Source organism: Hyperolius riggenbachi, chromosome 12 (genome assembly GCF_040937935.1).
Source record: "Hyperolius riggenbachi isolate aHypRig1 chromosome 12, aHypRig1.pri, whole genome shotgun sequence".
Lineage (NCBI taxonomy): Eukaryota > Metazoa > Chordata > Amphibia > Anura > Hyperoliidae > Hyperolius > Hyperolius riggenbachi.
Window position 1 is genome coordinate 24673380 of NC_090657.1, and position 14646 is coordinate 24688025.

The 14646-nt window shown below is 42.6% G+C and overlaps 1 protein-coding gene across 10 annotated transcripts in view; it reads left to right on the top strand.

Moving 5' to 3' along the window:
• Positions 1–14646, top strand: part of TANC2 (tetratricopeptide repeat, ankyrin repeat and coiled-coil containing 2) — an 897702-nt gene that overhangs the window by 590568 nt on the left and 292488 nt on the right. For 6 of the 10 annotated variants that reach the window (XM_068263005.1, XM_068263006.1, XM_068263004.1 and 3 more), the window contains one exon: positions 4628–4714. In XM_068263005.1, the coding sequence (XP_068119106.1) occupies positions 4628–4714 (87 nt within the window). The remainder of the gene's footprint in view (positions 1–4627; positions 4715–14646) is intronic. The other 4 variants (XM_068263007.1, XM_068263012.1, XM_068263011.1 and 1 more) reach the window with 1 other exon arrangement.

Here is a 14646-nt window from a genome sequence, read left to right on the forward strand (position 1 = left end):
GTTTTTTTCCCCTGTAATAGTAATCCATTCAGTCTGATTGCTAATCAGTGCCAGACCATTCTAATGATTAACTTTCTTCTTGGTACTAAAGTGTTGTGCAAAGCGGTCTGGGCCTGGACAGCTTCATTGCAAGAGTGACTTTGGCATTTTCTCTGTAATGCTAGGAATACACCACACGTTTTTCCGCTTGATAGATAATTTCCGTCATGTCCGATATTCCTTGTGATCGTTTTTTGAGTCAATGTCTCCTAGAAGTGAATGGAAAAAGATAAGAAAAATGAGCGGAGGATAAGAATCGAGTGCAGAATCGAGCAGAAAGAGAACGATTGGATGGAAAATAGAGCAGAAAAACATGCTGTGTGTACCCAGCATAAGGTACTCACAATTCCTTAAAGGGAACCAGAGACGAAGCACCCTTGTGTATTTTACCATATATATCAGTAAGAACATTAGAGAAAACACTTACCCTGCTCTCTGTTTCATTCTGCACTGCTAAGTGTCTGTTATCAGCTGTGATAAGAATTCCGGACTGAGCATTCAGTCTGGCTTTGCAGGGAATAATTATAGCTGAGTCATTATAGCAGAGCCACAAGGGGGCAGGCTTGGGCTTGAAAAGACACCAGAGAACACAGACTCAGCTATAATCATTCCATAGCAAAGCTAGACTGAGTGCTCAGTCGGGGATTCTTATCAGAGGTGATAACAGTCAGATTACACAGAGAACAATGAAACAAAGAGCAGATTAGGTGTTTACTGTCATGTTCCCACTGATTTATAAGGTAAAATACAAGAGGGTGCTTAGTCTCTGGTTCTCTTTAATGTAGACCATTGTGGAATTGCTCCTTCTAAAGGTGGCCACACACGATACAATAAAATTATCCGATTTTATGGCAATTTGATAAAAACGATCGTATCGCCCGAAAAAATTGATAGCCTTTTTTTTTCATTCAACTGAAAAATCCGATCGAATTTCTGGTTTTCTTTGATTTTTTTTATCGATCCGGAATGCCAGATATTTTTATTCAATCTTTCTAAAGATTGTATGGTGTGTGTTTGTCAGTTTATTAATATACACACCCTAGCAATTTTGTCAGTTTCCAATCATTTTTTATCATAATTGGGGAAAAATTGAACATAGGTGTGTGGTACATTGGTCATATTTTTGAAATGTTACAATCTGTCAGAAAAATTGATTGCAATTCTTAAATTGACCAGATATTTGAAAAATGGTATGGTGTGTGGCCACCTTAAGTCTGTGGCACGTCAGGGCAAAAGCCTTTTCCATCATGGCCTCGGCCTTCTCCAGCTGCTGTGTATATTGTTCCAATCCATCCAGGAAGCACGTCTGCCTTTTATTTTATATACAGTTTACAAAGTCTCCATGTTTCCTTCCTGCTCGTTGGCTGTGTTCTCAATGCGCTTCTCAGTGATGATTGCTGGCTGGGAATAGACGGTTCGTTTTTCAGGTGATTAGATGGTTCCATAGATCATTTCCGACACGTCCGATCTCCCTTTCGATTCTATCGCTGCTCGATTTCTGATAGAAGTAAATGGAAAAAGATAAGAAAAACGAGCGGAAGATAAGTCTGCAGAATCGAGCGGTGAAATACAAAGGAGAAACTCACGGCAGAAACGGACCTTGTATTCCCAGCATTAAAGTGGACCTGAACTCTTGCACTGGACAGAAGGAAAACATAGAGACATGCACCCTGTATGTATTTAGAGAGTTTAGCCCAGGCATGGGCAAACTCGGCCCTCCAGCTGTTACGGAACTACAAGTCCCACAATGCATTTGCCTTTGAGTCATGACTGTGGCTGTCAGACACCTGCAATGCATTGTGGGACTTGTAGTTCCTTAACAGCTGTAGGGCCAAGTTTGCCCATGCCTGGGTTAGCCTGTCTAATTCCCTCTCATCTGGGACTAACCACCAATGTAATTTGATCTCTCAGCTGTCAGCTTAGGACTCTCCTCTGTCATGGCACAGCACCTCAATTATAAACACAGGATGTTAACAATATGTCTGCTGCCATAAAAGAGCAGGAAGTAGGCACCCTGCATATTCATTGCAGGTTTTTTATCAGCTGTAACAAAGAAATGTTTTTCTTTAAAGGTTTTTATGCTGTTGCTTATTTTTTAGAGCATAGAGGAAGTTCTGAGTTTAGGTCCGCCTCAAAAGATTGTCAGAGGTGCCTGAACGGGCTGCTTCTGTTTGTGAGCTCCAGATCTGCAGGCGGTCCCCTCCTTACAAGCAGCTTCCATGCTGGGAGGTTGTGTGGAAGTCAAGTCATGCATTATACACACTAGAACAATGGTCCTCAAACTAAGGCCCGCGGGCCGAATGTGGCCCCCTGAGACTTTTTTACCGGCCCCCCACACCCACACAAAATGTATTACTTATAGATGCAGTCAGTTACATCTTTAAATATTGTTGGTCCGCATATAGAAATACAAGTGCTGGCACCACCCATCCACATGGAAGCCAGTAAGCAATAATTTGCTGGTTTCCAATCACATTCCACATCAGGTGACACTGCTGTCCAATTGGACTTCAGGTTGTCACCTGGGTATGCTTCACTGTCTGGCCCACAAAGACAAAATGTTATGTATACTCCGGTCCCACAGCAGTCTGAAGTATGTTGACCCGGCCCTCAACCTAAAATGTTTGGGGATCCCTACACTAGAACAATGTGAATAAATACAGATGTACATGAGGATAACATTGTATTCTGCTGCATGAGCTCTTTAGGCTGCTGTGCTGGAGTTCATCCAAAGTTTGGAGTACTGTGATTGGATACTTTTGTTGCCACGGTTGCATGAACCCCTGCTTACTAACCTGCATATGATTTTATGATTGGTTCCCCTGCTTCTTTGCTGTATAGACATTCATTGCTGGCAATGCATTTTTTATCAGTTACATAGTTACATAGTTATTTTGGTTGAAAAAAGACATACGTCCATCGAGTTCAACCAGTACAAAGTACAACTCCAGCCCGTCCCCCACATACCCCTGTTGATCCAGAGAGAGGCGAAAAAAACCCCACAAGGCATGGTCCAATTAGCCCCAAAAGGGAAAAATTCCTTCCTGACTCCAGATGGCAATCAGATAAAATCCCTGGATCAACATCATTAGGCATAACCTAGTAATTGTAGCCATGGATCAGAGCGTTAATAATTATAGGACTTCCTATTCAAGGGCCCTAGATCACATTAGGTGATCAATTAGGTGTGCATGTGTTGGTGTATGAGTATGTCCAGTATATGGCGGGACGGCCGTTCCGTATGAGGTCTCGTTTTTAAGAAATTGTGTGTTTTTTGAGATTAATAAAGCGATAATTTTGATATTTTTATAAATCAATGTATTGTATGATTTATTGATGCAGACACCTCACAACTCTCTCTCTCCTGACCAATACGTTGCAACTTAGTATTTATAAAGTGTTTGTAACTTGCGTTGTTTGTAAGCAAAAGATATTGGCCTCAATTCACTAAGATCATGCTGGAGATAAGGCAAGAGAAAACTTACCACTGCACAGTGAGGGCTGGAACCCACTAGAGCGATTTTCTGAGCGTTTAGGGAGCGTGAGAAATCGCTATCGATTTCCCTAAACGCTCTGCCAATCTAAATGGATGGTGCAAATGCCACAGAAGCGAATGCGATTAGCAAAATCGCAAACGCAGGACATGCAGCATTTTGTTAGCGTTTGCGTTTCAGTGTAAAGTATATAATCGCTGGCGTAATCGCTCATCAATACCTGCACGAAGCGATTTTGCTAGCGTTTTAAAGTTACTGTACACAGTAACAAAATTAAAAATAATTGAAAGGACCAATCAGACTTTAAACCGCTAATCGTTAATCACTACACAACCGCTGGCAAATTGATTACACTTTCTAAAATCGCTCCCTAAAACGCTCATGAAATCGCTTACAAACTGCTCATACAAAACACTAGCGATTGCGATTAACGATAGCGTTTTGTAGTGGGTTCCAGGCCTGAGAGAGTTATCTTATCTCTTCATTCCTTAAAGGGGAACTGAAGTAAGAGGTATACGGAGGCTGCCATATTTATTTCCTTTTAATCAATACCAGTTGCCTGGCAGCCCTGCTGGTCTATTTCTCTGCAGTAGTATCTGAATAACACCAGAAACAAGCATGCAGCTAGTCTTGTCAGATCTGACTTTAAAGTCTGAAACACCTGATATGCTGCATGCTTGTTCAGGGGCTATGGCTAATAGTATTAGAGGAAGAGGATCAGCAGGGCTGCCAGGCAACTGGTATTGCTTAAAAGGAAATAAACATGGCAGCCTCCATATAGCTCTCTCTTCAGCTCCCCTTTAAGTTACCTCCTCTGTAGTTATTTTCACACGCTCTTAATTAACAGCCTGTCTAGAATTCTGGAGTTATTTAAGGATGAAAGAGTTAACTTAGACACAAGAGTTGACTTTAGGTTTGCCTGAGGTAAAATGTTTCCTGAATACTACATGCCTCATCACCATGGCGATACCTCCAGAAAAGTTATTAAAGACAGGAGATAAGGTTAGTGAATTGAGGCCTATCTCTAGTTTGAATCTCTGACTCAGATCACAAACCTCACACTAATAATCTGTTTATCTGCTTCTCCTTTCTAGATGGGGGGAATGAAGAGCCACAGGAGCGGAGGCAGCACAGTGTAGACTCTCGCCACGGCCGGGCTTCACAAGGTGAGGGGGAGAGGGGTAAGTTGTCCATATGGTCACATTTTATTCTGTACATTGAATTGTATAGTGACAAACTGCTGCTGACATTCACATCCTTGCACCGTTTAAAGGATACCCGAAGTGACATGTGACATTGATGAGATAGACATATGTATGTACAGTGCCTAGCACACTAATAGCTATGCTGTGTTCCTTTTTTTCTTTCTCTGCCTGAAAGAGTTAAATATCAGGTATATAAGTGGCTGACTCAGTCCTGACTCAGACAGGAAGTGACTACAGTGTGGCCCTCACTGATAAGAAATTCCAACTATAAAGCACTTTCCTAGCAGAAAATGACTTCTGAGAGCAGGAAATAGGATCAATAGTTCATAGATTTTAGCAGGCATACTTCAATGAATGTGTCACTGAGCAAAAACAATAAAACTGTTAAAACTTAAAAAGTAGATTTAAACAAAAAAAAACTGTGGAATATCTTAAAAAAATCATTTTTAGGAGAAGGAGGATAGATGCAATTGTTTATTTCATTCGTTTATTTTGGCTTCGGGTGTCCTTTAAGCACTGGCTCTCTGGAAGATTAGTTGCAGATGTACCACACCTCCCAGGACCTCAATACCGTCTTTCCCCGAAAATAAGACAGTGTCTTATATTAATTTTTGCTCTAAAAGATGTGCTAGGGCTTATTTTCAGGGGATGTCTTATATTGCTATTAGGAAGAGTCTCTCAGCAGAACATTTCCTGTTCCTTTGTACTGTGATGTTCATGGATTTGAAAGTATGCTACTGTACTGATCAGGCACCTGCCCTGTCTTCACTGCACAACTGATAACCTTGCTGTGTGCTGGGATGACAGGATCAGTGCCCGATTGGCACTGCACCACTGTGTCCCCACTTACTGGCTGCCTCTTCCTCCTCTTTAACTTCCGCTAGGGCTTAATTTTGAGGTAGGGCTTATATTTGAAGCATGCACAAAATTCCAGCTAGGGCTTATTTACAGGGTAGGTCTTATTTTCAGGGAAAGAGGGTAGCAGGATAATAATATGGTCATCGCAAGGTTTTTTTCCCTCAAAGCTTTTGGCACTAGAGACTTCTGTCATGCTGCCTTTACTGTTAGGAACACCTTAGTACACACAGTCAAAACATTTTTATTCCTGGAGGGGGTTTCAATCCAGGCAGAAAGCCCACCTGCTCCGTCTGGCATTTACAGACATGTAACTCATTAATCTATGACAATGCCCCACCCTGCCATTGGATATGCTTTGGGCTTTGAGTGGAAAGTGCTTTACAGATCTGGCTGTTAATGCACATTGACAGTAATGAACATTTGCAGTGCTTCTCATTCATCCAGTCATGGTCTGTCTTTTGTTAATAAATACAATTTCGCTATATGCTTAAAATAATCCAAAAAGCAATTGCAACACTTATCCAGATGGCTTTTGCAGACTTTACCCCAACTAAATCCAACACTGAACAGGGCAGACTTTGAAATTACCCTACAGCCTCTGCTGTAAGTCGAGAAATGCGTATGCAAGTCAGACCTAAATTTCTGACTCATGGTTCCATTAGAACATATGAAAAGGGGACACATTAATCTTAAGGGCTGGTTCAGACGGACGTCTGCGTAGCGTCGCGTCTGGGGGCGTTGCGGCGGCTGCGCGGTCAGGCTTTCAGTAGCCTTCGGTCGCGTCGTGATGCGGTTGCGGTTTTTTTTCCCCGTAGGGGAACATTAGCCGTCGCGGTTGGCCGCTCCCTGGAAGCTACATGTTGCTTCCAGGGGCAGCCCGAACGCTCGCGAAAATCGGGACCCGAACGCCGCGTTCGGGTAAAAGCGCGCAAAAGCTTGGTGTAAACGCTCCCATTCACTTGAATGGGAGCGTTTACCGCGACGGTCCGAACGCTTGCGGTAAACGCTCCGCAAGCGTCCGTCTGAACCAGCCCTAAGAGTGCATACACACATCCCATTTTGATTGGCCAATTTTACCAGCTCTGTGTAGAATGAGAGCCTGCCTACACTATCTGTTCATAGCATATCAAATCTTTTGTCTCTCCTACTAGAAATAAGTAATCCAAGTACGGCTAGCACACCAATATAAATATTCCAGGAAGTCTATTCCTTATTGCATGGGCTACATATGACAATTGTCTGCATGTCATGTCTGCACTGTATCTGATGAAGGGGACCCTCCGTGGCCCCGAAACAATTGTCATAAGGAATAGACTTCCTGGAATATTTATATTGGTGTGCTAGCCGTGCTTGGATTACCTATACGGACTGATGTTGCTTTTGCATCGAGGCTAAGCACCCAATCTCTCGCGGTAAGGCGTGCCTCTCCATTACCTAACATCATACTAGAAATAAGTGGTAAAATCGGATGTGTATGCATCGCTAGGCCCGTTTCACACGAATGCATTTTTTTTTGCGTTGTCACCCTTTTTTACCGCAGGGTAACGCTAAAGTAATGAACATCTATAGGATATTTCAGATTGGATATGGTGCAATGCATTGCGCCAAATGCATCCAATCTGACGTGACGGTAACAGCGTGTTATGGGCAAGCATCCGTGTTGATATACGCCGACTGAAGGTCACGTAAGGCAACAGCACTACAGATTTGGGCACTTTAACTGTTTTGCGTTGCAGTGTATTTTGTCATTACACTTCTATTCAATTTTTATTTCCGCCACAGGAAGTGAGCGCTAGTAAGCCTCACTTCAGATTTGAATCCCTGCTAGGAATTAAATGAAGGCTCACTACCGCGCATTGTCACAGGTAATTACATAGCCCTTTTAACCTCCCTGGCATTATTATTATTTTCAGATTTAGGGTCTAAAAGACATGCAATTTGTTCACAAGCTTTTAGACCCTAAAAAACAATAAAAACACATACCACAGAGAGATCTGCAGCAGCTCCTGCATATAACTCGCTCAGGCACGGGATTACCGCTCTAAGCTGTGGATTTCTGACCCCCGATCTTGACTTGGAATACCGCTAGGAAGGTTAACATTGCGATCTCACTGCAACCAAAACACTGGTTACTAGTGTGAATCATCCTAACACACACATGGAACTTACACTGAGAGCGATATGGATCTTTCCTTTTAAACAATACCAATGCCAGTTGCCTGGCAGTCCTGCTGATCTCTTTGGCTGCAGTAGTGGCTGAATCACACACCTGAAACAAGCATGCAGCTAATCCAGTCTGACTTCAGTCAGAGCACCTCATCTGTATGCTTGTTGAGGGGCTGTGGCTAAAAGTATTAGAGACATGGGATCAGCAGGAGAGTCAGGCAACTGGTATTTTAAAAGGAAAAATTCATATCCTTCTCAGGCCAGTCTTATAGATCACATCCAATCGTTTTGACCATGCTATATATTTCAGTTTGTAGACTGAAGTATACCTTGAACATTATGCAGTGCTCACACAAAAATATATATTGCTATAAGTCCAACTGATCTTTCACCAGTCCAAGCACTTATACAATACACTTACAATCCGACAAATCTTCAAGTATATGACTAATAGCAATTCAAATTGTGCTCACCGACGTCTGTGGCTGATCAAGCGACAAATCAGCAAATGGGCTTTAATGTGATAGCAACAGTATCCACTTTCCACTGGCTTGCTTCACGCTGGATGGTAGCTCAGAAATGGGAACTGAGGCAAAAGTAGAAGAAAAACATAGTGTGAACCAGTTTAAACTCCAGCCTTCTGACCACAGCACTACATGAACCTTGTGTCGCACTACATTCAGTCTCTTCACCAACATGCATTAGATTAAATGCAGGCTCACCAGATATATTGGCTGGCCATATTGTGACCAGCTCAAGCGTTTTATATGTGGTTTCTTCCTCCATTCCTTTGCAGGCTCTATGTAGTACTGCTTCTCACTAAACAATGGCTCAGAGACAGAAATAGATGCACAACATTGCATAATCCGACTATCGCCCTGGTTTTTGCATGCAACACCGCAATGACCCTTGTGCTTCACTCCACTCCATCTCCAGGACACACGCACGCGCACACTCACACTCACACGCACACACGCGCACACATTCACACATTGCAGAATTATTAGGCAAGTTGTATTTTTAAGGAATAATTTTATTATTGAACAACAACCATGTTCTCAATGAACCCAAAAAACTCATTAATATCAAAGCTGAATATTTTTGAAAGTAGTTTTTAGTTTGTTTTTAGTTTTAGCTATTTTAGGGGGATATCTGTGTGTGCAGGTGACTATTACTGTGCATAATTATTAGGCAACTTAACAAAAAACAAATATATACCCATTTCAATTTATTTATTTTTACCAGTGAAACCAATATAACATCTCAACATTCACAAATATACATTTCTGACATTTTTGAAAACAAAACAAAAACAAATCAGTGACCAATATAGCCACTATTTCTTTGCAAGGACACTCAAAAGCTTGCCATCCATGGATTCTGTCAGTGTTTTGATCTGTTCACCATCAACATTGCGTGCAGCAGCAACTACAGCCTCACAGACACTGTTCAGAGAGGTGTACTGTTTTCCCTCCTTGCAAATCTCACATTTTATGATGGACCACAGGTTCTCAATGGGGTTCAGATCCGGTGAACAAGGAGGCCATGTCATTAGTTTTTTCTTCTTTTATACCCTTTTTTGCCAGCCACGCTGTGGAGTATTTGGACGCGAGTGATGGAGCATTGTCCTGCATGAAAATCATGTTTTTCTTGAAGGATGCAGACTTCTTCCTGTACCACTGCTTGAAGAAGGTGTCTTCCTGAAACTGTCAGTAGGACTGGGAGTTGAGCTGCATGGTTGTTGTTCAATAATAAAATTATTCCTCAAAAATACAACTTGCCTAATAATTCAGCACTCCATATATATATATATATATATATATATAGATATAGATATAGATAGATAGATAGATAGATAGATAGATAGATAGATAGATAGATAGATAGATCCAGATAGATAGATAGATAGATAGATCCAGATAGATAGATAGATATAGATAGATAGATAGATCCAGATAGATAGATAGATAGATAGAGATAGATAGATACATATATATATGCACGCACATACACGTGTGTTTGTATATATGTGTGTTTTCTCTATGGTGCATGCTATTTTAAAACTATAATGGTTGAAAACTGAGAACTAATGAGTTTTTTTTTTTTCATTTTATTGCTTTTAAAATGCATATAAAATAATTCTTGGCAGAAAGTACCACCCAAAGAAAGTCTACTTTGTGGTGAGAACAACAATAATTAGATTAATTTGCAAAGGATGGGATTTGGGGAAAAATATGTATTCCAGTGAGAATGCTTTTTCCACTACATATACTGTTACTATGGCTACAAAGATATAAGTACAGAGGGGCTGCAGCACACAACAGGAAAACAGTGACAGGGGCTCTTGGTTACGCTTTAACGCGCTTAAGCTCACCAACTGCGCCAAAGTGTCCCCAATCTGGTGAGTCCTACTCTACCATGCAAAATGCCAGTTTTTATAAGCAGTCTAGTGGGAACTGAACCAAAAACCCTAAAATGTCAACTAGATGGGAAAAAAGGAAATTAAAAACACCTCACCCTTCACCTAGCTACCAAACGAACTCTCTTAACATGTGCAAAGCACTCATTTATATACTTAACTGTGCTAGAGGTGGGCGTGGTCATGCAGGCTCACAGGGGAAAATTATAAATAAATTACCAAGGGGTGAGCAGCACAAACCAAATTTTTTTATGCAATTCTATGCAAAGCATGCACGCAGCGCTGGAGGTCCCCAGACTCCATAAGAAATATATAAGTACAGAGGGGCTGCAGCACACAACAGGAAAACAGTGACAGGGGCTCTTGGTTACGCTTTAACGCGCTTAAGCTCACCAACTGCGCCAAAGTGTCCCCAATCTGGTGAGTCCTACTCTACCATGCAAAATGCCAGTTTTTATAAGCAGTCTAGTGGGAACTGAACCAAAAACCCTAAAATGTCAACTAGATGGGAAAAAAGGAAATTAAAAACACCTCACCCTTCACCTAGCTACCAAACGAACTCTCTTAACATGTGCAAAGCACTCATTTATATACTTAACTGTGCTAGAGGTGGGCGTGGTCATGCAGGCTCACAGGGGAAAATTATAAATAAATTACCAAGGGGTGAGCAGCACAAACCAAATTTTTTTATGCAATTCTATGCAAAGCATGCACGCAGCGCTGGAGGTCCCCAGACTCCATAAGAAATATATAAGTACAGAGGGGCTGCAGCACACAACAGGAAAACAGTGACAGGGGCTCTTGGTTACGCTTTAACGCGCTTAAGCTCACCAACTGCGCCAAAGTGTCCCCAATCTGGTGAGTCCTACTCTACCATGCAAAATGCCAGTTTTTATAAGCAGTCTAGTGGGAACTGAACCAAAAACCCTAAAATGTCAACTAGATGGGAAAAAAGGAAATTAAAAACACCTCACCCTTCACCTAGCTACCAAACGAACTCTCTTAACATGTGCAAAGCACTCATTTATATACTTAACTGTGCTAGAGGTGGGCGTGGTCATGCAGGCTCACAGGGGAAAATTATAAATAAATTACCAAGGGGTGAGCAGCACAAACCAAATTTTTTTATGCAATTCTATGCAAAGCATGCACGCAGCGCTGGAGGTCCCCAGACTCCATAAGAAATATATAAGTACAGAGGGGCTGCAGCACACAACAGGAAAACAGTGACAGGGGCTCTTGGTTACGCTTTAACGCGCTTAAGCTCATCATCTGCGCCAAAGTGTCCCCAATCTGGTGAGTCCTACTCTACCATGCAAAATGCCAGTTTTTATAAGCAGTCTAGTGGGAACTGAACCAAAAACCCTAAAATGTCAACTAGATGGGAAAAAAGGAAATTAAAAACACCTCACCCTTCACCTAGCTACCAAACGAACTCTCTTAACATGTGCAAAGCACTCATTTATATACTTAACTGTGCTAGAGGTGGGCGTGGTCATGCAGGTTGTGTGCTGCAGCCCCTCTGTACTTATATATCTCTTATGGAGTCTGGGGACCTCCAGCGCTGCGTGCATGCTTTGCATAGAATTGCATAAAAAAATTTGGTTTGTGCTGCTCACCCCTTGGTAATTTATTTATAATTTTCCCCTGTGAGCCTGCATGACCACGCCCACCTCTAGCACAGTTAAGTATATAAATGAGTGCTTTGCACATGTTAAGAGAGTTCGTTTGGTAGCTAGGTGAAGGGTGAGGTGTTTTTAATTTCCTTTTTTCCCATCTAGTTGACATTTTAGGGTTTTTGGTTCAGTTCCCACTAGACTGCTTATAAAAACTGGCATTTTGCATGGTAGAGTAGGACTCACCAGATTGGGGACACTTTGGCGCAGTTGGTGAGCTTAAGCGCGTTAAAGCGTAACCAAGAGCCCCTGTCACTGTTTTCCTGTTGTGTGCTGCAGCCCCTCTGTACTTATATATTTCTTATGGAGTCTGGGGACCTCCAGCGCTGCGTGCATGCTTTGCATAGAATTGCATAAAAAAATTTGGTTTGTGCTGCTCACCCCTTGGTAATTTATTTATGGCTACAAAGAGGTCACAAATAAACGTTCTGGAAGTTTTAGAGAATCTCACCTGGCTGCATTGAAATAAAGAAAGTAATAATATTGCTGTTAAATGATATATTTTGTGTAGCACCGATACATTATTATGCCGGATTAACGAATGCAGAGGTGCTCTTTAAGCTTGTGACTATTTTCAGTTCACATAGAAGGGAACACTGCCAGGGAATTGATATGGAAAACCTCCTTGTCATGCTGTGGGATGTCCCAGTCTGTTTGCAAGGTTAAAAGAGTCGGGGAGTGAGAGCTCACTGGAATCCTAGACATTACTCCTCGTCTTCATCCATCATCTGGGACTCGCACTAATTGAGATCCTCTTCCTGGAGTTATTTCATGCTGCAATACTGAAATGTTATCTTGGCTGTGTACTTTCCAGGAATGTATTTCAGGCCGCCTGTTTGTAGTGATAATCTGAGTAAACTTTGAATAGCTGAGAAGACTCTTTTTTTTTAGACTAGTGGTATGCAATCTACTACTCTTTCCTCTTGTCTTGTGTAACCTCCTCTCCAGACTAGCACACGTGTCAACAGTTGGTCAAAGCTCTCACATAAACAAGTCGTGACCTACTTATAAAGTGCCGCTAGTTCACAAATGTTATACCTTGCTGCACATCACTACTGGGTTGCAAAAAAGAACCCACGGCCTTCTATAGAAAGCCAATGTCGAGCTGTGATTGGAGAATACTGCTGGGATGTGCTGCAATGTTCTTCTTCCAGCTGTCAGCTCCCCATTGGATCTGTAAAATCACATAGAAAATGTAGTATGACCTAGTGAACTAAGTAGAAATTTCTGACTCTTGATTAAAGATTTAACGGCTGTTAGTTGAATAAGAGGCAGTCCACCGACTGGGAGGGGTTTACGTTCCCTGGTGACTGCAAGCTCCCCTGTGGTTCCACAGAAATTATCATTCAAAAGCTGTCCAGCTTTGTACACCACTACCTTAAAATCCATCCTCTGCTCCTCTGTCACCGTTTGGTACGCAGGTGCAACCACCCGGGACAAGTACAAGCTCGAAAATGTTGCAGAAAAGATCATCAGATTGCCCCTAACACCTCTAGACGTCATCGTCAAGAATAGACAAATGCCTCCAGGATTTCCTCCCACCATGGCAATGGCTTCTTTTTTTGTTTTGAGCTCCTTCCATCAGCCGACGTTACAGCACCATCCCCTCCAGAGCCACCACATTCTTCCCTGAAACAGTCCTCCAACTGAACTCAAGTTCCTCCTGCCAGGCCTGTCCACCTGCAGTACTTTAGCCTCTATTCAGCAGTAGTTTACTTGTTGCTCACTCCGAACTTACGAACACCCTTGTGCAGTACTTCCCCACTCCCTAGTCCTGGGGTGCTCATTGGGTAGATCGCACTGGACTTCATGGTAGATCCAAACCGCACTAATTTTCTATTCTGTATCTACAATTGTGCTCCTAAAATTGTACATAGGTATATCATTTTGACTTGCTAATTTTTAAAGTAGCTCACAAGCTGCAAAAGTGTGGACCCCTCTTCCCGAGTCATTTAGGGCAGGGCTTTTCAACCTTTCCACTAATTGTACCACTTTTATCACCTGAAAATTTTCAAGTACCACCAATGTGCCTGCGCAGTAGATCACTGGTCACGATCGGGCTCCCAGTGCTGGATCCCCTCTACTGAGGAGGAAGGGGGAAGCCTCTTTAGGATCCAAAGGCTTCCCCTCCCCAAGGTAAGTATCCCATAGAGGAGGGGAAAAGTAGGAGGCATTGGTGGGGAAAAAGATCACAATTAGAATGCTAGGCTACAGATTGTCAGTATTGGCAATGTGTAGGTAGATTGCCAATATAGGTAGCCCTGCAAGTTCCTCTCCCCCTCCTCCCTGCGCTTAATTATAGGTAGCTTGGCCCCACCACCGGAGAGCTGGGCAGTGACTCACCACAAAGTTCGGCTCCCCCTCGCTCACTCCTTGCTGTGCTGCCCTGCGGAATAGTTCACACCTTAGATCATCGGTAAGCCAGCCACTGTGAAGGGACAGCCAGGCAAACGGTGCATGGTGACGGTGTGTATGCTTCCCATACAGGAAATGAGCAGTGATGTTACTTCCTGTGTATACACAATCACTGTGCACCGTTTGCTTGGCTGTTTCTTCCCCACTGATCTGAGGTCTGAAGTATGCCGCAGAGCAGCACAGCAAGGAGCGAGGGAGGAGGAGCCAAACTTGGTGGAGGCAGGACAGGACCAGGACCAGTGGCAGGCGGGCTATAAAGTGGCAGGAAAACCTGGTGTGTACCACCTGGCCAACAGAAAAGTACCACAGGTTGAAAATCCCTGATTTAGAGTTCTGAATGGTTGTCCCCCACACCCCAATGTATGCTTCTATGC